The sequence below is a fragment of the Gobio gobio genome (assembly GCF_949357685.1).
Source record: "Gobio gobio genome assembly, chromosome: 7".
NCBI lineage: Eukaryota > Metazoa > Chordata > Actinopteri > Cypriniformes > Gobionidae > Gobio > Gobio gobio.
In genome coordinates this window covers 30,489,473-30,515,150 of record NC_137103.1, presented here as the reverse complement: position 1 = coordinate 30,515,150, position 25,678 = coordinate 30,489,473, and the positions used below count along the sequence as shown (strand labels likewise).

Below are 25,678 nucleotides of genomic sequence, written 5' to 3'. Positions count from 1 at the left end.
TTGAGACACTTAATTCTGATCAAGTCTTTATTCTAAAATTCAGTCTGGAAAAATTGTTTAAATTAATTTATAACAGTATGAAAATTGCAAGGAAAATTACAATTAAAAGGAAAAAGTAAAATAAAAAAACCCACACACCATGAGTTTAACTTTGCCTAGTACTTAATCCTCTGCCAGGGGCAACACTAAACACAGGAAGCAAACTGCAAACGTTGGCTTCCAATGAACAGGAAAAGTGAGACGAACATTTGACAAGGTATCTAACAGACAAGTATTAGGTTACCTGAGGCACCTGATAAGACTAACATTTACAAAAAATTGGGATACTCCAAAAAGTTACTGATGAAATAAGAACAATCCATGAATATAAAGCAATTACATTTTAATGCAGGCTAATGCATCCACTTATGCCTTGCTGCAAATCACCTATTCAACCAGAAAATTCTCCTTCATGAAAAAACTAAAAAAAAAATTGCAAACTAAGAAAACACCAAAACTTACCTAAAACTTTGATACTAACACTTCCTGATAGCACAATAAGATGACTATATCAGAAGCTTCCATCTGCTTTCAGACAGTATAAACTGGTTGAACAGACACTCCTACTCGATCTCAGAATTGTAGTCGTCTCCGGTGAACAGTCCTCTAAATAATTCATTCAGTCCTTTAATCACTTTAACACTGTCGGCCAGTGCTCGGTTACATAACAGATACAATGTATAAAATTTGTTAGGAAAGAGATTAGAGATAACTTCCATATGAGCAATATGAACAAAACTTTGGGTTGGAAAGCAGAATCAAGTTAATAATAAACTGCAAATAGATCAGGTTCTTTATTAACTCTAAAAATAAATATTTAAAATTCAAACAAAATGTCCTAAATGTACAAGAATGAAACTACGCTGAGATCTGAAGGTAAACTAACAGCGGTTGTTAAAAATGCTTACTTTAAGATCAATCTATTAAACATTTGAATTAAAAAACAAAATATAATTAAAACAAACAAAAGGAAAAACAGAAAGAAAAAAATAAATAAAAGACTGACATCAATCAACGAGAAAATCACTTAGTCCGTTTCTTCTTCCTTTTATCTTTGAACACTGGAGAGTTTAAGAATTTTGTGTCACAGTATTTGTCCCCACGTCTCATTTTGCTGCAAAAATAAAGAAAATACAAAGGTTATCCAAAATGAATAGATTCTGCATCAAGGAAGAAATACATTTTATTATATTTTATTTTATTGCATTGTATTATATTATTCAAGTGTGACTCACGAATTAAGAGTTGGCTCCTTGTAGGAGACTGGCACTGCTCTTCTTCGTGTTCTCCCCAAAGAGTTAATGTCTGTATTTGTTAGACTCTTCATAAACCTGCCATCTTCTGTTTGCAGAATAAAAGTGTATACAATACAAACAAATATGTAATATTAAAAAATGGGGGGTGGCATGTATTACTTGCTTTACCTTTAAAAATACAATCACTGACAAAGCATTTAGATTAACGTATAAGGTTTACCTGGAGCTTGGTCCCTCAAGCCCGAGTCCGAGTCCGAGTCCGGGTCCTGGTAAATGTTCATAGTCTGAGAGCAGGCCTCTGGTTGAGGGCTGTGGGGAGAGCTTTCGACTGAGAGCACGTAACCATCAATGGTCTCCCATGGAGGCCTCTCCTCTGTGAGCTGAAGGTCTTTTGCGTGTTCAATAAAATGGTCTGAAGTCACATTAAATGTTTCCGTGATAAACATGCTCGAGTTCAGTACAGGTGAAACATCATCCGTTTCATTTGAGAGAAGGTGATGTTCAGAAGATGATGTTCTGCTGGAAGCACCACTTTCAGCCATTCCTTTGCTTAGCGATTTATGAGAAGACGAAATGACGTACGTTTTCCTGCACCTGCTCCCATGAGCTTGGTTGGTTTGGTCCAGATCTGTGTTAAGAGCATCCATGTTGATATGGTCAGCCTGATCAATCTTGTCAACAGAGGAAGAGCATAGCATTTCAGGGGTTTTGCCATTATGTTCATCCCTGAGTACCTCCTCTGAGCAAGGAGATATCCCAGGTAGTTGTGAAGTATTTGACAAAGATCTGTATCCTGCTCCATTTTGAAGATTGATAACATCTTGCCTTTCAGTCATACTCACAGCACAACTGTTTTGTTTCTTTGTTAATGCTTTCGATGTTACTTTTCCTGCAGCATTCCATTTTTTTATTTTATTTTCCCCCTTTTTTCTGTGTTTCTTAGCTTTATCGGGAACTGATGATGCATTTTCAGTGGTTTCCTGTACAAGGCTGATATGCACATCATGTGAACTTTCTGGCTGATGGGCGTTTTCCTTCAATATCTCATGAGAAACATGCTTTGGCTCCTTGTCCTGTTGTGCAATAGTATCTAAACCAATATCTTGAGCTGTCATTTGGGTTTCTGGTGCTACCTCCTGTGAGCTTTCTGGACTGTTGGGATTGTGTAATATATTGGTTTCATTCAAAATTGAATTCCTTTTGATGAATGATTGTCTTGGCTGTATCACAAATGTTCCTCTGTTTTTTTGTGTGTTGCATTTTTCAAACTGTAAAAGTGGATGTGCCAGAGTTTTGTTTTTATGTTTTTCAACTTGAACTGCGCTCTCACTTGCATGCACATCAGTACCAGCAGTTTCTTGGCATACAGTACCAGCTGAAGCAACATTTTCATGCATATATGATAAACTGTGATCCATCATAAGAGATGAGATTTGGGTCCTCCTGCTCTTCTGAGGTCTTAGCTCGTCTAGAACTAGAAGTGTTCTCCTGGGTTCCTGGGTAGTCGTTCTAGACTCTTTTGCTTTGTTTTTAGCAGCTTTACTTGAAATATTTCCATCTAAAGAAATTGAATTGCTTATTTCAGAATTCTGAAGCTCAAGATCACTGAAACAATCATTAAAAATGTCATTAGGAGGATCATGGGAGATATGGTACATTTTCCTTGGATCTGGGTTTGGTTCTTTCCGTTTACCTGTGCGCCTGCTACTTTTAGTGCTACGAGAGGTAACGTGAGTCTTCCTGCGTGCAGTTATTGATTCCTTTTCATGCCCATTCACCACCTCGTTCTGAACAGTGGGAGAGCACTGCTGTGTCACAGTGGTCAACTCTTTCGGCAAAGCTGATTTATAATCTGATCTACTAAATTCAATTGGTGAGTGTTCCTCTGCAGTCTCACTACCTTCTCCTGGCAGACACAAATCCTTCTTTTCCTGATGTTCTTCTGTAACTCTAGAGGTTCTTTTTGCATTTGTGTCTACTGTTACAATTTCAGCAGCATTGTCATTAATAGTCACCTCCATTTCAGAGTCATATAGGGTGTTTTGCTGCACTGGACTGTTTCTCTCTTGGCTGAGGACATCACATGCTGCAGCTTCTTTAACCATTGCTGTATTCACTGGTTCAGACTCGACATGGTCCTGCTGTGGACACAGCAGTCTCTCTGGCAAACTCTCAACCTCTTTTTCCATTTCAAACATTTGGTCTGAAAAATAAATAAATAGTACATTTAAATTTAAATAACAGCAATCAAGATACATTTAAAATTCACAGTAGCTTAATTTCTAACCGTGCCAATCATTCAAACTTTTGAATAGATTTTCAAAAATTAAGCTTGACTGACAATATTATGGAAACTTGTATACAATTAACAGCTCACACTGTGTTCTCATACCTTCACTGGTGTTGTGCTCAGTGTCCATACAGTCTGGAACCTTTAAAAAGTTATATTAATAATAATGATTAATGTTATTACTAAATGAACAATAATTAAATAAATTATAATTTTGGGACTGTTTAATAATTATCTATTTGGGAACAATCAACAAAGCGTGGCTGAAGTCTTATTTTTCTGATTATTAACAGCAAGAAAAATAGCCATATAATTTAGTTATTAGAAAAGTATATTGACGGCTTACCTCATCATTAGAAAAAATGTCAACAGCCTTCGTCATCCAGTTAAGGGAAGAATCATAAAACTCTCGTATAATGGAAAACTAGAGAAAGAAAGAAAAACTATATTAACTACATCTATTGTGTGTATAAATAAATAAAGTATACATGTTCTTTATAGTACAGTATGCTCAATATGCATAATGAATGATTTCATTGTCAATAAGAGTGATTTTGTTTGTACAGTATACAAGTTAGGGAACCACGGCTGAAGATAAAGGGATCGTTCACCCAAAAATGAAAACTGTGTCATCATTTACTCACCCTCAAGTTGTTCCAAACCTGTATGAGTTTCTTTGTTCTGCTGAACACAAAAGAAGATATTATGAAGAATGTTTTTAACCAAGCAGGTAGAGCAACCATTGACTACCATAGTAGGGAAAAAATACTATAGTAGTCAATGGTTGCTCTATCTGCTTGGTTACAAACATTCTTCAAAATATCTTCTTTTGTGTTACAAAGAAACTCATACAGGTTTGGAACAACTCGACGGTGAGCAAATGATGACAGAATTTTCATTTTTGGGCGAACTATCCCTTTAATACGAAGCACATAACTTTAGAAAGTCACTTACAACATACCTTTGTCGCGCCAAAACAAATAAATTCCATATAACCAGAATTCACTCACCAATTGTTTGTTTTTATGACGCTGATAAGCAAGATCAAAATTAGTGGTCTGCGCATCTTTCCTCAGCCGCACCACCTCTTCCTCCAGCTCTCTGCTCTTCTTCTTCTGAGCAACCAGAGCCAGGGCCAGAGCCTTGTTGTTGCTTTTCAAAGAGAGCTTGAAGAATGATGAGGTATCTGAAAATTATTATTATCGTTATTGTCATAATAAAAGTTGTTGTCATGTCATCGGTGACTTATAACTTATAAGATCACAAGCACTGCAGACTTGACATTTCTTACTGTGTATTTTGGTCTTTATCTTGGCTGCGTATACAGACGCCGTCTGTTTGCCCAGTCGTATGTTTTCCTTAGACGACATTATCAGCGTTTTATCATTGGCGGCTGTAGAAAAGACATGAATGATTATAAAATGTCGGAATAAACTCAGCCGTTAAGAATATGATGCGATATTTTGACTACTCACCAGCAATAAAAGAAGACGACAAACTCGAGGCTTGGTGAGGTATATCTTTATGCTTGTTATAATACATTTCTATTCGGATAACAAATTACGCTACTGCGCATTCAAGTTAAATCGGTTAATACAAATTTAAAACCAAACATTGCCGCGGAATCTTAAAATTCTTCTTCGCTAGTTCGCTCGCGGATAAAATCAACTGAGTACTGCCACCCACTGGACTAAATCTGTAACGTGACAGCCTTCAACGTCACATCGCGAAACAACTTTTGACGGACCTGGAAAAAGTCATAATATCACTAATAATAAAACTTGAGTAACTTTATGAAAGAATAATAAGAGGCAAATAAAGGATAAAATAATTACAACGCACAAAAAGAAAAGATTTCAGAATAAAGCCTTAACCACAATATCGACTTTAATAGAAAACTGATGTGCATGTAAGCGTGGTGAGACAATTAAATATCTTCGTGACACTACAACACGAATGATGCCGCATAAAAGCACGCTGCCATTAATATAAAAGATCTTTTTTTTTAGGAACGCTGATCAAGTGATGACTTTTAATTTGTAATTTAAGCCTGCATTTCCGCGTGAGACTTTAGTCCAGTCGCTGAATTCACACACGTGCGCGCGCACATATTCATTGAACTTCCTCCTCAGCTGTCAAAGCGTCCACACCATTGCTCGTGGTGGCAATATCATCTTTTTTATTTAGGATATTAGACGGTGCTTAATCTGAGATGGAGGGCCAGCGCTGGTTACCACTGGAAGCTAACCCAGAGGTATGAAAATCTCCCCGAACGATCTCAGGATCCTTCGCCGTTCATTTAATTTTTATATCATGGGTTTATTTTAGCAGGAACGAAAAGCTGCAGCTCATGTCTTTGACATCAGATTTTATATGATACTGTTTTGTGTTCTGTGTCTGCTTTTCAGGTTATGAACCAAGTGAGTAGATGTCTCGACTATCTGGGTGTGTCTAGGATTCAAAACTTGTGCCAAATGAATGAGTCAGGTTTATTAAAGCACGCTTGTGATAAAGCTAATAACATCAACTTTGATTTATGTTTTTCAGCAATACTGCGCTTGATATATTGTTTGTATCTTTATTGCATTTGTACTAATGTAAAATGTATTCCACATTAGTTTATTATTCATATGTTTGTAGAAATATTTTTGGATCGTGCTGTAGGCCCTTTGGTGTCTATGTATGTTCATAGACTTCTAACCCATTTAATAGTTTTATATGATTTGTATTTAATCTATGTGTTGTGTTATACCTTTGTTAAGTTTTTACGGCAGCTTGGCTTGGTACCCACCTGGCAGTTTGGGGATGTGTACGGTCTGGAACCTGAAGTTCTCAGTTTGGTGCCAAGGCCTGTGTGTGCTGTACTCTTGCTCTTCCCTATAACAGAGAAGGTATGACTGCACTTTACACTCATATAGACTCCATGTCCGTAAACAAGCTCTGTATTTATAGTTGGTTGTCTGTTTGTATATGGTGGAGGTGAAACTGGATATGGTTGTTGCTGGCATCAACTCTGTACCTATATATATATATATATATATATATATATATATATATATATATATATATATATATATATATATACACACATATACATAGGCATAACAATATGACATTACTAATATTGTGTTGGTCCCCCTTTTGCTGCCAAAACAGCCCTGACCTGTCAAGGCATAGACTCTACTAGACCCCTGAAGGTGTGTTGTGGTATCTGACACCAAGATGTTAGCAGCAGGTCCTTTAAGTCCTGTATGTTGCGAGGTGACGCCACCATGGATCCGACTTGTTTGTTTAGCACATCCCACAGATGCTCGATTGGATTGAGATCTGGAAAATTTGGAGGCCAAGTCAACACCTCAAACTCATTGTGCTCCTCAAACCATTCCTGAACCATTTTTGCTTTGTGGCAGGGCGCATTATCCTGCTGAAAGAGGCCACAGCCACCAGGGAATACTGTTTCCATGAAAGGTGGTCTGCAACAATGCTTAGGTAGATGGTAGGCCTACGTGTCAAAGTAACATCCACATGGATGGCTGGACCCAAGGTTTCCCAGCAGAACATTGCCCAAAGCATCACACTGCTTCCGCCGGCTTCCCCATGCCATGTGTTTCCCAGGTAAGCGACGCACACGCATCTGGCCATCCACGTGATGTAAAAGAAAATGTGATTTATCAGACAAGGCCACCTTCTTCCATTGCTCCGTGGTCCAGTTCTGATGCTCACGTGCCCACTGTCACTTTCTGGGCAGGGGTCAGCATGGGCACCCTGACTGGTCTGCAGCTATGCAGCCCCATACGCAACAAACTGCGATGCACTGTGTATTCTGACACCTTTCAAGCAATTTTAGCTACAGTAGCTCGTCTGTTTGATCGCAACACACGGGCCAGCCTTCGCTTCCCCACGTGCATCAATGAGCCTTTGGCTGGCCATGACCCTGTTACCAGTTCACCACTGCTCCTCCCTTGGACCACTTTTGATAGATACTGACCACTGCAGACTGGGAACACACCACAAGAGCTGAATTTTTGCTGTTTTGACCCAGTCGTCTAGCCATCACAATTTGTCTCTTGATAAACTCACTCAAATCCTTACACTTGCCTATTTTTCCTACTTCTGACACATCAACTTCGTGGACAATGTTCACTTGCTGCCTAATATTTCCCACCCTCTAACAGGTGCTGTGATGAAGAGATAATCAGTGTTATTGACTTCACCTGTCAGTGGTCATAATGTTATGCCTGATATTGTACAACGGTGCTAAAGCACACCTTAAGAAAAATTTGCTTTTCACTGCTCCCATAGTGTATGATTGCAGGAAAAAAAGACATTTATGGAGTAACAGATTTTGTGTGAAAATATATCATAACATAGTTGTTCAAAAATCTTATAAATGAATGAGGTGGCAAGGTGTGCCCCCCATGCTGGAGGCTCACCAGCATGGGAGGATAAGGCACACAGTATTAATACAAATATATTAGCTATAATAATGTTTTTTTTAAATAATGTTTTAAGTTAATACTTGTTCAAAACAATCACTTTAGCAAAGTTTGTACTATTTTCTGTTTATTTTGATAAATAAAAGAATACATTTTTGTCATTAGAATATGTTAATATAAAAATATATTTAAAAAAAATAAAGAAACATTATTATATAAAAAAAGCAAATATTCTGAATGCATTGGACGAGGTCCAATACTAATTTAATATATAGATTTACAGTAGTAACAATAAATGATATTTTATTATACATGATAAATATATATGAATTTGCTTAAGATTTGACCTGCATAAAATGTAACAGAGCAGTATCATCATGATTTTGTGGTAATTTTTTCTCTTTATCATGACACAAAATAAACAAAATAACTGAATTTGCTGCACTAAATTGTCTAATGATATTCATGATGATTTGAGCACTTTTTCTGATGGTTTAAAGCGATAATCTGCCAATAATCTTTGTGGTTATGTAATTAGTGTTAGTGACTAGGGCAGTTCGGTTTCAGCATGACAAAGCATGTGACAAATTGTATTTGTTATGCAAACCTGGGCTCTCATACAAACATGCACAAACGTAAATTAACATTACTATCTGTATCTAACAAGTTACAGAGGCAGTAAATGAAGAAATAAGACAACTGGTACAGTCAGTGATTTCTGGGGAACACTCTTTTGACTGATGTTTGAAATTAACCCAAACAAACACACCCTTCCCTTCATGTTCCGCCCCCAAAATGCACAAATAAACAATGCAAGAGTGTATGTCTCTTTATCATATCTGAAGTGAAGCAAACTAAATCTTCACAAAAAATAAGCAAAGATGACGAATGAACGAGAAGGAAGAACAAAAAATGAACATAAAGTACTGAAGGATATATACAAGCAAGAGTTGGTTGTTAGTCGCCAGCAGCACACCAGCTTCAGACAAACAATGACACTCAAAACTGTCCTGTTACTACAGCTAACATTACAACAACAGCATACCTTGGTTCTGTGAAATAGCAAAACCAATGTCACTCACGTATGAATAGAGTCAGTAGAATGAAGTGTCTTCGTCTTTCTTTTTTAATTATTATTTTATACAATGCATGATATTTACTGTAGATTTATTTTTAGTAATCTAATTATTTTCCTCAATCTAGTATGAAACCTTTAGACAGGAGGAGGAGACAAAAATTAAGGCACAAGGACAAGAGGTGTCCTCGGATGCGTACTTCATGAAACAAACCATTGGCAATGCTTGTGGTACAATAGGGCTGATTCATGCTGTGGCAAACAATCAAAGGCACCTGGAGTTTGGCAAGTATCAGTGTTGCTCATTTTGAATGATTTTTGAAAATTATATTAGTCAGTTAATTTGTATGTAATATATTTGTTTGTGGTATGTTCTTTTACAGAGCCCAATTCACCGCTTAAGGCATTTTTACTGCAGTCTACAAAGATGAGCCCAGAAGAAAAGGCAGCTTTCCTTGAAAAAGATGAGGTGATAAAATATTGTGTATTTTAGTGCAGCAGCCTGCAATTGGAACTAACTGTTTTTGGAAGTTTAAAATCCTTATGACTTTTTTCAGCAAACCTCTGAAGGAATTAACCAAACCTATAATCCTGATATTTTTATGATTTCAGAGTATTCGAGTAACACATGAGTCAAGCGCTCAGGAAGGACAAACAGAGGTTGGTATTTGCTAAATACAGTATACAAAACAATACCAAGTATTGGTATTGCTGAATGTTCCATGTTAGGTTTTTCTTTTGTTGAAGTTGCAGACATTTTGAGATGCGGACCATATTGGAAATATGGAAGTGTTAGTCCTTGTTTCAGACTAACAGACTAAGAGGCCAAGCCTCATTTTTTTGTATAATTAATTCTGGACCCATATATTAAAGGTGCACTATGTAACATTTTTTCAGTAAAATATCCAAAAACCACTAGGCCAGTGTTATATATTTTGTTCAGTTGAGTACTTACAATGCAGAAACGCTTTGATCTTATTGCAGTGTGCAACAAGTGTCATAGCAGCCGCCAAGCGAACGCATAGAGTAACATCATAACAATTTTCAACACACTCAGATATACTCATGACCGGAAAAGCGGAAGTGGCGCCGGCGACTGTGGCATAATAAAAGTCCCGCCGGAGACTATGCCGTAATAACAGTCCCGCTGCTCGCGAGGCATGTGTTCCACTCTTCTTATTAACAATCGCTCCAGCAGCCTTGCTCAGCTCCACAACACTCTTGTAACACTCTTCAAACTACAGTAACCATAATAATCGCATCCATGAACATGATTTCTGCCCGAGTCCTATCCCGATTCTTTTCCACCGGCTGTGAGGTGAAGACCACATTTTTCAAGATTCTGCGCTCAAACGTGGCGTCATCAAACTACGCCTTTGTTTTGAATAGGCGACCTCTAGTGGATGGAAAAGTTACATAGTGCAGCTTTAACAAAACACTGGGTTGTTTGATATACACATTTTATTTAAAAGTCACCCCGGAATCAAAATAGACAATTGTAAAAAAAAAATGTCATGGAATATTGTAAATTATTTATCCATTTATTCTTTAAAATTCATGTGCTCTCTAATCTTAAATCAAAACAACTTCCCCACTGGCTCGAGGGTGGGACAGTAGAGTGCTGCAGTGATGACGTACTTTTGTAGGCCAACTCAGAAGTTAGCATCACACTGGTTCCCTCGACAAAAACCCGAAAGGATTTTTCCATAAGCTTTTGAATTATCGCGAAAGTTTGATATTTACACATTTTGTCCACCAATGAACACAACTTTTAAGATTTTTGAAGCCTAAATGCAGTCGCCAGAAACGTATAACAATATGGCTCATTAATGCATGAACAAACTACAACACCGTCACATGTCGCCACCACCACCAAGCTTCTGACAACTCTTTCAGACGTTATTAAAACATTTTCCCTGAAAGTGTGAGTTAGAATAGATTGCAAGAGTGCGATTATAAACACAGCAATGCTGTGAAAGCAGACTAGTGCGTAGATGAGTTTACCTGTTCAGTGTTATGACGTTTAATGTCCCAGAGATCGTCTGTAGTCCCATTGAGTGGAGTATTAAAAGTGTTTTATGTCGTAGAATAAAATGTGAAAATTATCTTGCGCTTGTGTTCACCATAGATGTTATTTCAGGCTTTTAACCAAAATCCCATTTTTTAAAAAGGAAACCCGGAAGTGCTAAAATGTTTAAAGTTCTAAAACTCGTTTCCGGGATTTGGCCTTCAAAAATGTCACCCCTGCAGCACTCCAGAATCCCTCCCCTCCAGCAACCTGTCACTCACATGAGATTGCAGCAGTAAGCAAAAAACAAAGATCCAGTCAATTCCCATTGGACAAAATCAAGTCTCGTCCAAATTTTTTTCTTATTTAAAAAGTCTTTTCACTTCATGTCATGGTATGAGGAAAAAAAGACTATCGTAACTTCTGTTTCATGCTGATTTGAAATGTTTGTCATAATACATTTTATAATCTAACACGATCTATCCTAAGTCACATCTACCTACAGTATAACCTTTAAGACCCCTTCCAATCTGATTTTACTTTTTTTTTTTTTTTTTTTTAAGGACTGAGATGGCTTTTCTTAATTTCTTTATTAATGACCTTGTTTTCTCTTACCCTGAGGCCTTTAGCGTTCTCTTTGTGTTGGATCTTTTATCTGGTATCACATGCTACTTCAGTGTCTAACCTGCTTGCTTACTTATTTGTTCTGCTCCACTTTTATAGGCTCCAAGTTTAGATGAAAAAGTGGATTTGCATTTTATTGCCTTTGTGAATGTTGAGGGACATTTATATGAACTGGGTAGGTTGTCATTTTTCTTTTAGATGTTAGTTCTGCAAACAAATTTAAAGATTAACAGTATCAACACCTATTTAAAGAAATATACATATTTTTGTACATAATTATTACAGGTGTTTAATGTTTTGTTCATGTGTTTCAGATGGACGTAAACCTTTTCCAATTGTTCATGGGAAAACCACAGAGGACACATTTCTTGAGGTGTGATGTTTCTTATTTATTTTCTATAGATGTATAGACTCTCTCTGACAAGGTTGTATATTTGTATGTAGACATTGTTTAAACAGTTTGGTACCTAGGGTTTATGCATTTGCCCATATGTTTTTGCCTGATCTGCAGGATTCTGCAGAGGTCTGCAAGAAGTTCATGGCACGTGATCCCCAGGAGCTCCGCTTCACTGTGGTGGCTCTTTCCAAAGCATAAATGTTCTTATTTTACTTGAAAGAAAAACTGCCAATCATTCGGAAGTGCTGAATACTTTAAACCTTTTGCATTTATACAGTATAGGTTCAATTTTGACTGATTAAAATCAAAGTTTGTTGAAAGTATTGACCACAAGGCAAATGAGAAGCAAATTAGAATTAGACAATATCAAAAAATGTACATGCACATAAAAAAATAATAATTTTGTATCTGAATGTTGACACTCTGCCTGAAATACTTTTGTGTTCATTTCTCCAAAATGATATGAAATGTATTCTCTGTGTTAAAGATACTAATTGACCTAATGGGGTTGTTTTTCTGCCAGAAAAGCCATTTAAAATAAAAGTTCTCATGATAAATATGTACACTTGTCATGTTTTGACTAAAAAATGTACTGTTCTCACAGAAGTGTTACACTAATGCCAATGTTTAATTACATCCTAAATACAGTTTTTCTAAAGAATACAGCAACAACAAAATACATCAAGACTAAAACAAAGTCCAATGTTTTCATCTCATATTGACCTCATTGCCGTACAGTTCACTCCCTGAAAACTTGAGCAATGATGCATTTCTATCTTGTGTTAAAACGGCAAAACGGCAATTTTTTCTTAAAAAATAAATAATTGATTCAGATTTATATTTTAATGTAACATTTAATTGTTAAACTAAAAAGACAAAGCAATGAATCTATTAATTTACTTGTGCTGAATTATGCCCAGCCAATTGAATTCGTCTTTATCAGTGATAAGAATTTATAAAAGCTGTGATAGAACCAAAAATAGCATGTGGTGTTGCATGCAATTAAAAAGTATCTCCAAAAACTTGTTGATGGCGAATAGGTACTATCATTAGTGTCTGTTTATGTTATGGATAGATAATTGTCTGTTCTTATTTACATAAATACAAAACGCTGAGGGTGATGAGCTAAATGAGGACAGAATTTACATTTTGTGGTACTATCTCTGGAATGCATCACTTAATTTTATATGATTTTTTAACGTGTTTAATTAATGCCGTTACAAGCAGATAATATACGGTCAGATGGTTATTACAAAATTAATGCTGATAGGTTGATTGGTTCAGTGTTCCTGGAAGGTCTTCTCACGTAATAAAAAATAATTTCGTTATTGGTTTAATTATAATTTAGCCTTAGTGACTAGCTGACTGAAACCCATCCCTTATTTGCATGAACTAGTAATTGCAGTCTAAAAAAATAAAATGATGAAATAGCCTACTTTTAGCTTAGCCTATTTCAATTAGCCTAAAAATAAATATAAAATCAAAACTTATTAAAAGTCGCCACCGTTTGCTTTAATTACAATCAAATTCAATGTACCATTTTAATTGCTGTGCACTTCTGATCCTTAGCTGTTTGTACTCTGTACTTGTAAATGTGTGTTTAACGAAATCTTAGACATTTTCAGTGGGGTTTTATCCTTCGGCACCTGTAACGTAATCTGGCAGTAGTTTAGGTGTGTATCCTGACGCACTAGGGGGCGTATAAAGTACACAACACAAAGTTTCTCTGGAGTTGGTAAAAGAACGAGGAGATTTAAGAGTTTACCCTGCGTCCTTTACGGCTGTTATAACAGCGTTGATCGTTAACTTTCGACAGAGTGAAAGGTTTGATAGTGGTATTCGCATAAGAAAAGCGTTTCACCGGATGACTTTTTTCCCCCTTTTTTTAAAGAAAGCAGGTAGTCTTAAAAATATTCTCGCGACGCGGTAAACAGGTCGCTCGCGTCTTGACTGTGCGCGCGACCGGTGATGGAGTGGCGACCGCAGTCTGCTGTAGGTTATGAGGCTGCTTACTCAGAAGCACAGAGATGGATTGAGGTAAGAACTGTTCTCACATTAACACATGCTCTCATTTAAAAATAGTTCAGGGAAATGACTCTTGATATTGCCAAAATATGAGGAAACTAAAAAGAGAAAGCACTCTATTCATTTAGCCTATGCCCAGACAGACCTGTTGAATTCGTCTTAACCGTGATAATAATTTATAAAAGCTGACAAAAAATAGCATTTGGTGTTGCATGCAATAAAACATATCTCCAAAAACGTGTTGATGGTGAATAGGTATACTGTCTGTTCATCTTGTGGTTAGATAATTGTCTGTTCTTAATTACTTAAATACCAAACTCAGGGTGATTAGCTAAATGAGGACAGAATTAACATTTTCTGGTGAACTATCACTTTAATGCATCACTGTTTATTTTATACGAATTATTTAACATTTAACAAACCCAACATTTCTAGTACCCCTAGACATTTCATTTCACGGTCAAATGACAAAACAAAGATACTCTTTGGTTTTGATTATTTATTACATTATTTAATCTAAAAATGTAGCCTATAAATATAATTTTTTAGACAAACTATTTTTATTTATACATGTTTACAAATATGTTATATTTATTAATTATCTTCCTGTCCACAACTAACAAATTTTGGTTATGTGATTTAAGTGGACACGACAATGCATTTTTGTAATTTCACAAGGGATAGTTCACCCAAAAATGTAAATCAAGTCCTCATTTAATCACCGTTATGTCATTCCAAACCTGTACGACTTGCTTTGTTACACAAAAGAAGATATTTTGAAGAATGTTGGTAACCATTGACCTCCATGGGACATAAAACAGTGAAACATTTCCCAAAATATGTTCCACAAAAGAAAGTAAGTCGTACAGGTTTGGAACATCATGAGAGTGAGTATAAATCATGACAGTTGTTTCATTTTTGGGATAACTCACTTAAAGTGCTTAAAAAATCGCTATTTTCTTTTTTCGCCAAGCTCACAGATGGTGGAAAAACAAGTAGTCCTGCAACAATTTTCACACGGTTTACTGGGTTTATTTCTCCAAACCCTCTGGAACCCTCTTAGTGTAGGGCACAAATGATTAGGACTTAACTATCCTTGTGAATTCCCTTCTCAGCGGGAGATGGCAGGGCCAAAGCACTGGCTGTAACTGAACAAATATTGTTCTTAATTCATGAGGGGTGAATCTAAATGCTTTCAGTGTGACATCAGTCTCTCACACATGCACACTGGTTCATTGTCACAGGCAGTGGACCTTGGCAGGGCAGTTTCAGCCCCAAGCTGATTGCTCCCCTGCAGAGGAAGGTGATGTGTCGCATAGCGTCCAATCTGAATGACTAACGGGTTGTCAGGCGTGAGGGCGCACTGAGCAGTGCTGGAGTCTGAGTGTGTGAGTGTGTAAGGGTTATAGTCAGCTGAACGATCTGGAGTTTGTCACATGTGCTCATTCTTGCACCCGGTCTGTGGGTAGTGACATTCCTGTTTTTTCTCCAGGGTAGTTCACAGCTTGTTAAAGTCAAACCTAAAATTAGCCACCCTTCTGAATTATATCTAAGTGTAGAAAGTTGCCATTAGCCACTGTGGCTAAATCTTTATTGTGTTGAAATATTAAATACATAGAAAGATTTTTTTTGTTAAAAATGTGATGTTATACATGTAAAGTACATTTTTTGAAATAAAAGTTTATAGATTTGAATTCTTATAGAATGAAACATATTAGTTATACTTGATTGTTCTTTTTAGCCTAAAATGACCCCGTAGAGATGTTTTGTTGAGCATTTTCTCCCAATATTCCATCTCGTTCAGCAGACTTTGTTTGGGCAAAGGGATTAAAGCACTTTGGCACAATTAACGATGTGCAGCATTCCGTGTGTCCAAACAACTTGGAATGCCTCATTGCTCCTTCGTGAATGAACAGTAGCTGTGTGCAAAAGTGCAGCTGAATAAAAATAATGTCTTGCATCATCAAAACCTGCTATTTAAATGAGTGTGTGAGCTCGAAGGACAAATAAATCCTCCTTTTTTGGAGTAGATTTTTAGGTGGTAGAATGGGTGCTGAGACAGTTTAAAACTCCTTAAAGTTCATGAGCGCGTGCACGGGTTGAGGCGCTATTTTTAGCACGAGTGTAATGTTTGTTAATAGATTTAACGTAAAAAAACATCATTAATCTTGACAAACTATATATCATTCTAAAGGTCTAACCCTCAAGCATTGAGGACAGACCACTGTTTTTCAGTGAAAAGCTTATAACGGCTGTATTTTTGCATCAATGTAAGCAATACACATCAACGATTTTATAAATAAAAACAGAGCACATACCTTTTGTGTCCTAATTACGAGCCACACACGCATCCACTGCAAACAATTCCAGAATGAATGGAAAGGTGAGGGTCCACTGAATAACATCCCATAGAGCATTTTTAATCCAACGAAACCATAATGGTGTAATATTGATGGTTAATCCTTTGTTTACATCGCATTTCTGCGGAGCGGAGTATCATACTAGACTGTTATGCAATAAAATAATGCACCAAAAACAGTCTCCCGGTAGCATAAAGTGGCATGGGTTTAAAGCTTAGAATGTTACGAACATTCTACAACTAACCCCACTCAAAAACATGCAAAGATAGCCGCGATATAGTCAAAAATATCCAACCATTGTACTCGTTTTGGCTGATGTCATGATGTGCTCATCCAATGATATTGTCTGTTTATCTGGAGCCAATAAAAGCATTGAATCGTCATGACTGACAGAAAATGTAGCCAATGAGCACACGATTCCAACGAGACCTCTCATGTGTGTATTTGTCACATGGGCGTGAATATTTATTCATTTGAATGTGCCAATGTGGCGCTATCTCCCACGAGATGCTCCGATTCTGACACCCCCCCATTTGACAGCTAAAAGCTAACGGGCTAGTAAACAAACTGAGGTCTCTTTGTAGTAACTGTTTGCTAATCTTACTAACTGGACGGAATTTATTATCCAATGGATCGTCAAAAGAAGTTTTTATTGTGCTGAAGATGCTTTATTTGAGCTCACTCGAAGCAGCTATGTGGAAAACCATTGAGGAGAGTCAAGACAGCGATGACGGTGCTTGTTGACAGAGAACTTGATCCAATAACATACCGGTGAGTTGCTATGTGTAGTTGTTTATGTATATTGAGAATGTGTGTGAGAATGTATTTATTTTATTGTTTCTGTGTGCTAGAAAAAATGCAATATACCAGTATGCATTATACATATGCTGATATTTTGCATTTTTCCTAGCACACATGGGGAAAAAGTATAAATAATTTTTCCCCATGTGTGTGTAAATAAAACATATATATATATATAACACATGTAATTGTTTATATATATATATATATATATATATATATATATATATATATATATATATATATATATATATATATATATATATATATATTGAGACTGTATTTATTTTATGTTTTTCCTGTGTGCTAGAAAAATTACAATATACCAGTATAGATTATATATATACTGATATTTAGCATTTTTTCTAGCACACACAGAAAAAAAATATATATATATATATATAATATATAAAATGCATTTTTTCCCCTATGCTACAAAAAACAAATTGACGAAAAAAGAAAAGTTCTGGACGGCCGACCATCTGTGTGATTGTTGAATGCTCACTGTATCACCGGCCATTAGATTGATTGTAGGACTGTGTGAGAATGTATGGGCCGCCGTCAATATGAATGCTCACTGTATAGCCGGCCATTATATTGATTGTAGGACTGTGTGCGAATGTATGGGCCGCCGTCAATATGAATGCTCACTGTATAGCTGGCCGTTAGATTGATGCTTGGGCTGTGTGAGAATGTATGGGCCGCCGTCAATATGAATGCTGTCTAACCGACTGCCCATCAGTTTCATTGTTCATGGGATGGCCTGTAATTAGAGTGAATGATGACAGTGTGATTGTTGATTGAATGGGCAAACTATACAGAAATAGGACATGCAGTGCTAATTCTCTTTCCTTTCCTTGCCATTCTACAGGCATCAGGTTGAGTCTTCAGATGAGCTATGGCATCCAAGCACCAGCCAACCAGCAGAAAAGAGAAGAAAGCTTTCAGATTCTTCAAGATCTGCACTTGCTGTTGTAGACCTGAATCGGCCAGTAAAAGGCCAGTAAATGTTTTTTTTTTTACATTTGCAAATTGTGTGTGTTTTTATAGCTATATATTTATATTATATTGTTATTTATATTACTAGTTATATTTATAGTTATTATACTTATATTACTTGTTGTATTTTCAGTTGCAAAGAAGTTTAGCTCTTTTTTATTAATATTTCATTTTTATTATATTTTTATAAGTTCTGTTGTACAAATAAATCACTAATACAAAGTCTTATGGTTCTGCCTATTATTTTATAGTTGAAAAAGCATTCAAGCATCATATATGATGGCTAAAACAGCTTGCAGTACACTTCATAACATTAGGTTATCAAGTCTCCTGTAGGTTTCTTGGCACCTGGACATATTCTTAGAAAAAAGCATGCAGGAACCCCATTTTTCATGATATCTTCGTCAAATTTTAAATATAAACTGATGAGACTTTTGCCTTTCAATTCATTAACTAACTGGATTCCTCCAGGCTTATTTTCATATATTTTTACATCAAATAATAAAGTGTTCATTGTAGCACAAATCATCTTCAAGACACTTCAACTTCTATAACTGTTTGTCTTTCTAAGTTTTTTTCTACTTTAATGTTTGGGTAATAAACTCTAAAGTGTCTTCTTTTTAAAGATGTCTAAATTGTGCATGTAGTGCAAATTGTTCAGCAACTGCAATTGTTTTAGTTGGGAGATGTCATTTCTGGGGATGTGCCTCAAGCAGGCGGAGGGAGAAATGGAACAGACATAGTCTTGGAAAAAAGCTTGCAGGAACCACATTTTTCATTATATCTTCCTCAAACTTGAAATATAAACTGATAAGTCGTGTGGCTTTCAATCCATAACTGAACTGGATTCCTCCAGGTCTATTTTCATATATTTTTACATGAAATAATACAACATTCTGTGTAGTGCAAATAATTTTTGAGGCATTTCAACTATTATAATTTTTTATCTGTTTGAGAATTATCAACTCTGATTGCTTTTTAGTAGAGTCCCAAGTGTCTTCTTTCCAAAGATACCTTAATTGTGCCTGTAGCACACTGTTCTCAGGAGCTATAATTGTTTTAATTCAGGTAGGTCGTTTTCAGCTGTGAGCCCCAAAGTGGGGTTGCAGTTTAACCCTTAAAGGATTAGTTCACTTCAAAATGAAAATGTCCTGATATTTTACTCACCCCCATCTCATCCAAGATGTTCATGTCTTTCTTTCTTCAGTCGAAAAGAAATTGATTTTTTTTAGGAAAACATTCCAGGATTTTTCTTCACATAACGGTTTTCAATTGCATCCAAAATGTTGAAGGTCCAAATCAATGCAGTTTCAAAGGGCTTTGAAGGGCTTCAGGCACTCTGCGCGATCCCAGACGAGGAATAGGGTCTTATCTAGCGAAACGAGCAGTCATTTAAAAAAAATAAATATATATATATATATATATATATACTTTTTAACCTAAATCGCTCATCTTGCGCTGCTCTGCGACGTGCTAGTTATTGTGCAATCAAGTCGAAAACGTCACATTAGACGTAGGCAGAAGTACCGCCCCCGTGTTTACAAAGTGCAGAAGCGAAAACTAATACAAACACCCTTTACCAAAAAAAGATAAAACAACGATGTCAGACAATTTTGAAGTTGAAGATGAAGTGTTTTTTGGTAAAGGGAGTTTGTAGTCCTCGCACAGTCGCTTGGGGCGGTACTTCTGCCTACATCTAGTGACGTTTTCGACTTGATTGCACAATAACTAGCACGTCGTAGAGCAGCGCAAGATGAGCAATTTAGGTTAAAAAGTAGGCTATATTCATTTTTTAAAATCTTTTTTAAATGACTGCTCGTTTCGCTAGATAAGACCCTATTCCTCGTCTGGGATCGCGCAGAGCGTCTGAAGCCCTTTGAAACTGCATTGATTTGGACCTTTAACTTTTTGGATGCAATTGAAATCCATTATGTGAAGAAACATCCTGGAATGTTTTCCTCAAAAAAACGTAATTTCTTTTCGACTGACGAAAGAAAGACATGAACATCTTGGATGAGATGGGGGTGAGTAAAATATCAGGAAATTTTCATTTTGAAGTGAACTAATCCTTTAAACGCATACCTCAGGTCTTTAGTGACCCCCAGGACGTCATTCATTACCCTCCTCCTCATTCATTTTTTAGTATTCCTCAAACAATGATTATAAACAATATAACAAGAAAAACATTTATAAAATAATTCCTATTTTCCCATTCATTTTTTAGTAAAAATTGTATAGGTGTGTAAAAGTGCAAGCATATTTTTTTCTCACCTTTATTCCACAAGGTGGCAATGTCTGATACGCAATGATGAAGTGACGTTTCACTCATAGTTACCGCAGGCAGAAAACAAAAGAATAGGAAGTATCATCAGCAAAACCTGAAATGGCTCAGCTTTTTACTGCAGAGCAAGTAGCCTACTGAACAAAATCAAATATTAGTGTCACTGTCACTTGATGGTGGATCTGGTGAAGAAGCTGTCAATGATCAAAATATTGATTTTGAAGATGTTGAAAATTATAGTTTTGAAAATATGTTTGAGATGGCGAATATGAGCCAGATGCTGAATGTACTGGGAAATGAGCTCTGACTAGGACAGTGATAATGATATAAAACATCTGCTCAAACTGAACACTTCCAAACTCCAAAAGGTAGCAAAATATGCTTTATTTTAATTTTCTGTAATTGTTATTCTAATATCAGGAGAGTTGTATATTATCGTGACAGGTAGATATCCATCTGGGTTAGATATAGATCCTGGTCCCTAAAGACCCGAATATGTAACAATGATTGGTGAAACATTCATGCATTTTAGGGTTAATTTTAACTGTTTAGAATCTCAAATTTGGGATAAAAAAACAATAATATAGTGAAATATTATTTACAATATTATTATATTTATAATAATTGTTTTCTATTTTAGTATGTTTTAAATGTAATTTATTCCTTTGATGGCAAAGCTGAATTTCCAGCATCATTACTCCAGTCTTCAGTGTCACATGATTCAGCAGAAATCATTCTAATATGCTGATTTGGTGCTTAAAGGTGCACTATGTACATTTTCCGTTCACTAGAGGTCGCCTGTTCAAAACAAAGGCGTAGTTTGATGACGCCAAGTTTGAGCGCAGAATCATTTGAATCAGAATCAGAATCAGGGACGTGGTCTTCACCTCACAGCCGGTGGAAAAGAATCGGGAGAGGACTCGGGCAGAAATCATGGTCATGGATGCGATTATTAACGTTACTGTAGTATGAAGCAGAGTAGGAGTGTTGTGGAGCTGAGCAAGGCCGCTGGAGCGATTGTTAATAAGATGAAGGCAACACACGCCTCGCAAGCAGCGGGACTGTTATTATGGCATAGTCTCCGGCGGGACTTACGCTTTTCCGGTCATGAGTATGAGGCTATGGTATGAGGTAACACAGCTCTGTTTATCATATTAGATACATCTGAGTGTGTTGAAAATTATGTTATGACTTTACTCTGTGCGTTCGCTCGGCGGCTGCTATGACACTTGTTTCACACTGCAGTAAGAGTAAAGCGTTTCTGCAAAATAAAACCGGAAACCGAGGGAACGCAGATATGACGCCATCGACAGGCGACTCCCTCACACGTCCCGGTTCCTTGGTTAAAATAGCAATTTCTCACGCTTTATAAATAGTTGGAAACATTTGGGATATTGTGAGTACTCAACTGAACAAAATATATAGCACTGGCCTAGTGGTTTTTGGATATTTTACTGAAAAAATGTTACATAGTGCACCTTTAAGAAACACATTATTATTATTATCAATGTTGAAAACAGTTGTGCTGCTTAACATTTTTGTGAAAACTTTTATACATTTTTACAAGATTCTTTGAGTACTGTCACTTTTGACCAGTTTAATGGAATATTGTTAAATGTTCTTTTACAATAGTATATAATTTAATAGTACTAATATAGTTTTATGTTTTTGTTAATTTCTTTATTGGTTATGTAAGTGATTTGTTCAAACTCTCCAATTATTCTCTACCTACTATAGATATCTGTTTAAAAACCATAAGCCATCATGGACATTACAATGACAGGAACAGCAGGGGTCAGGATTTCATATGTCATCGAACTCTGATGTTTACTGCACCATGCTGTGTGAATGTGCTCCATATGATTAACCTCTTCTCTTTACACTCATATATGTGAGGGTTTGTAATGCTTACATAAATCTACATGAAGGGGACAGGAAGCTATTTGACATTTTATTCCAAAAACACTGATCTTTAATATTCTGACAAAATAACATACTAGACCTTTTTGGCTGATTATAAGATTATCTGGTAATTTAACTCAAGCTTTGAAAGATTTAGATCAGTGTGGCATGGAATACAAAATTCCTGTTGAAATAATCTACCTTTTAGTTTGTAATTTGCAGTGTAACTGGATCTAGTAGTAAAAGGATCATAGTATTTGTCCACACATTATTTTTGTCCCTGTTTTGTTCAGCAGACATAGAAAGTCCTTTGAAGTTCTGCTTCTAAAAGAGAACAATTGCAGTTCAAATCTCACAGTCAATGCTGATCTCAACATAACCAGTGTCCTTTTACATGTAAGGCCCTCCACACCCTCTGAATACATGCCATGTTTTTGAGCGACAGTCAAGTAAAAGCAGCTTAAGAGTGTGCTGTTCTACACAGCAGACATCAATAAGTGGTTGCTCTTTATTGACATCTCTAGATTTCATATCTTTTGCATGCTTTGTTTTTGCAACAAGACTCTTTTGGAGATATTACAATACACTAGGTCTATGCCCTGATTGTTTGTAGTTAGTTTGATGTTATACCAGTAGCATATTATAAAACAAATGCTTAAAGTATTACTCATAATGACACTGTCTCATGAAAGCTAAACTCTGTAGAATGTTTTTACTGGCGTTTAAACTTGGAAATTGAAAACATTTGCATCGGAAAAAGGGCTTTGCTCATAGATTATGTTATATGAGGTGTGAAGCAACAGGGCTCACATTGTAACCGTGTAGTCTGAGGGAATAAACACAACATAAATGCTTCCCTGTGTGTGAGCAAAAACAATGGGCTGCCTGCTGTCTGTATCCTGCAGGAGTAGCTTGAGATCATTGGAAAGGCATGAAGCTGTGTGTAGAACTGTGACATTCCTCCAGATGCTCTCGTTCTCTGTGGTTTGGCCACTGGGCTCCAGCCCTGATTACTGAATAACCCCCGATTCTCCAAAAGAGGCTGTGTTATTGTACTGGCTTGCTAGACGCTTGGACTAAAAGCTCGGAAGAACAACTTTCCTCTCCTTTCCCTGGACATCCTACCTTCACACTCACTGGTTCTTAGCGTTTCCTGTGTTTGTCCTCATTTCGCAGGCAGTCACTAAGAAGACGTTTGGGAGCAGTAATTTCCGGAGTTCTCTGGAGAATGGACTTCTGTTGTGTGAGTAAGTAAAGCTGTTTTTATTTATACTTCTCATTTTATACTTTGGTTTTCTTGCTTAAGCCACAAAAAGGATTTTGCTATAGCTTTGTGGCTTATCTTTCTGTAATGCTTTTTCTAATAAATACTCTTTTTGTGCCCCTTGAACATAATATAATGTAAACAGTACTAAAAGACAGTTAATCTAAAAAGGGAACATTCAGTCATCATTTACTTACCCTCGTATTGTTCCAGTCCTGTATGATTTATTATTGTCTGTGGAACACAAAAGAAGTTAACTTGAAGAATGTCTCTGCTGTTTTTGTCCTTACAATGAAAGTTAATGGGGTCCAAAAGTTTTGAGCTCCAAAAGGACATAAAGGTAAGGCAAAAGTAAACTAGTTTGTATGATGAACAGAGGAAAAATTAAGTGGTTATTCAATCTCAAACCTCATTGGTGCTTGTTTCGTAATAAGTAATCATATTAACTTTTATGTTACCTTTTATGCACTATTAAAAATTTTGAACCCCACTGACCTTTGAAAAAAAGTTAAAGCATTCTTCAAAATATCTTTTGAAAAACGTGCCTGTGTCGACATTTTTGCTAAATTATATTATGCTAAAAGGTTAATACTCTATTGTATTTAAAATGAAAATACACAAAAATATTATTCATTTAATTAAGAGGTCATGCCGTATCGATTTTCTACTGGTCACACATCTTCACGTGATGCGAATTCATCAAACTTGAATTTTGGGACTCAGCGAAATGTGAAACCTTTCTCATGAGCTTGCGTTTGCAGTCTGACACATTCATATGCGTATGAATGGAAGTCAATGGAACAATAAATGTACCCCTTTACCAGTTACTTGAAAAAAGTAATCTGATTACTTAACTCTCGTTTGTTGTAATGCTTTACTGAAGTAACCATTTAGCTTGCTTTTACAAGTCTTAAAGTTTTTTTTATTTTTATTGTGACTCGTGTTTCTCGGGACCCAAGCGCTCTGCATCACAAATGAAATGCAGTACCAGGTGAGGTACCAAGCAAGTTTACTACGTCATAGAAGCCAAATATATGGAGCTCAGAGTGACAAAATGTAATAGTTTACAAATCATGCAGTATAGTAAAAGTGTTTGAGGTCATAGCATAGTATTGTGCAAGGAACCGTGCAAAAGTCATTAATCAATAATAATTTGCCCCTGTTATCATAATTTGATATGCGAGAATGAATAAAAGTTAATCTGGAAACTGCAGTAAAACTCCCAACAACTTTTATGCAGTAAATTATGTATATGTACATTTTTGGTGTTGCAAAACTGTGGTTAGAGCTACATTTTTCCAGTGAGCCTAGGTTGGAGCTATCCTTTTAACTATTTTTTCTATAATGCACTGAAGCAATGCTACCTGAACTTTTTCATTTGGAATTTGCACCTAATGTCAACTGTGTGTTATTTAACGTACATTAAGTCATGCAGCTATTTTTAAAACACATAATTTGTTCCCGGCTTTCACAATCAGACTCCCTTCCGTCCCAGGAAGCATTGGTAGAGGAAAACAACATGGATGGCAGAGCATTTAAAAGGACAGCTGGGAAGAGGTGATCCATAGTGCCAGCTACTCTAGCCGGGTTCAGAAACCTGAGCAGAGGGCAGGCACACGGGGAGATGCGGCTCTCAGGCCTCTTGTGCTGTTTATGTAAAGAGAGCGTTGGGTCGGTGGGCGTGACATGCTGCAAGCTCAGGGATTTCAGCACATTTCTGAACCTGACTGGATGGTTCTGGGGCAGTGCGTGGGCCGGTCTGACACGCTGGTGTCAGTCGAGTGACTCAGCAGACTAATTACCACAGTCCAGTGCAGAATGTCATCGTCCTGCTCCTGCTCTCTCATGATCCTGTTTACAGTCTGAATACCAAGCCATTAGCTTTGCTATATCCACATGAACGAACAAAAGAATATTACCT

General features: G+C 36.6%; 3 protein-coding genes across 5 annotated transcripts in view; 2 read left to right on the top strand and 1 right to left on the bottom strand.

The window, feature by feature from the left end:
• Window positions 1-15: 15 nt before the first annotated feature.
• On the bottom strand, window positions 16-5,251 carry sgo2 (shugoshin 2). Its single transcript, XM_079822393.1, has 8 exons — window positions 5,061-5,251; window positions 4,877-4,978; window positions 4,596-4,771; window positions 3,932-4,009; window positions 3,688-3,727; window positions 1,516-3,498; window positions 1,275-1,380; window positions 16-1,153 (listed from the first exon to the last, which is right to left on the bottom strand). Exons 1-8 carry the CDS (start codon window positions 5,125-5,127, stop codon window positions 1,063-1,065), a joined length of 2,643 nt encoding a protein of 880 aa, XP_079678519.1. The 5' UTR covers window positions 5,128-5,251; the 3' UTR covers window positions 16-1,062.
• A 479-nt stretch (window positions 5,252-5,730) lies between these two features.
• uchl3 (ubiquitin carboxyl-terminal esterase L3 (ubiquitin thiolesterase)) lies at window positions 5,731-12,686 on the top strand (the record flags this gene model as incomplete). Of its 2 annotated transcripts, XM_079822395.1 has the most annotated exons (9): window positions 5,798-5,839; window positions 5,994-6,005; window positions 6,348-6,476; window positions 9,225-9,381; window positions 9,480-9,565; window positions 9,709-9,756; window positions 11,828-11,903; window positions 12,043-12,101; window positions 12,240-12,686. In XM_079822395.1, 9 exons carry the CDS (start codon window positions 5,798-5,800, stop codon window positions 12,321-12,323), a joined length of 693 nt encoding a protein of 230 aa, XP_079678521.1. In that variant the 3' UTR covers window positions 12,324-12,686. The 2 variants fall into 2 exon arrangements, with proteins under 2 accessions (XP_079678520.1, XP_079678521.1); XM_079822394.1 differs by having other exon boundaries at window positions 5,731-6,476.
• A 1,147-nt stretch (window positions 12,687-13,833) lies between these two features.
• lmo7a (LIM domain 7a) overlaps window positions 13,834-25,678 on the top strand; it is a 51,168-nt gene continuing 39,323 nt past the window's right edge. For both annotated transcript variants that reach the window (XM_079822392.1, XM_079822391.1), the window contains exons 1-2: window positions 13,834-14,162; window positions 23,670-23,740. In XM_079822392.1, coding sequence (XP_079678518.1) covers window positions 14,094-14,162; window positions 23,670-23,740 — 140 coding nt within the window. In that variant the 5' untranslated portion in view covers window positions 13,834-14,093. The remainder of the gene's footprint in view (window positions 14,163-23,669; window positions 23,741-25,678) is intronic.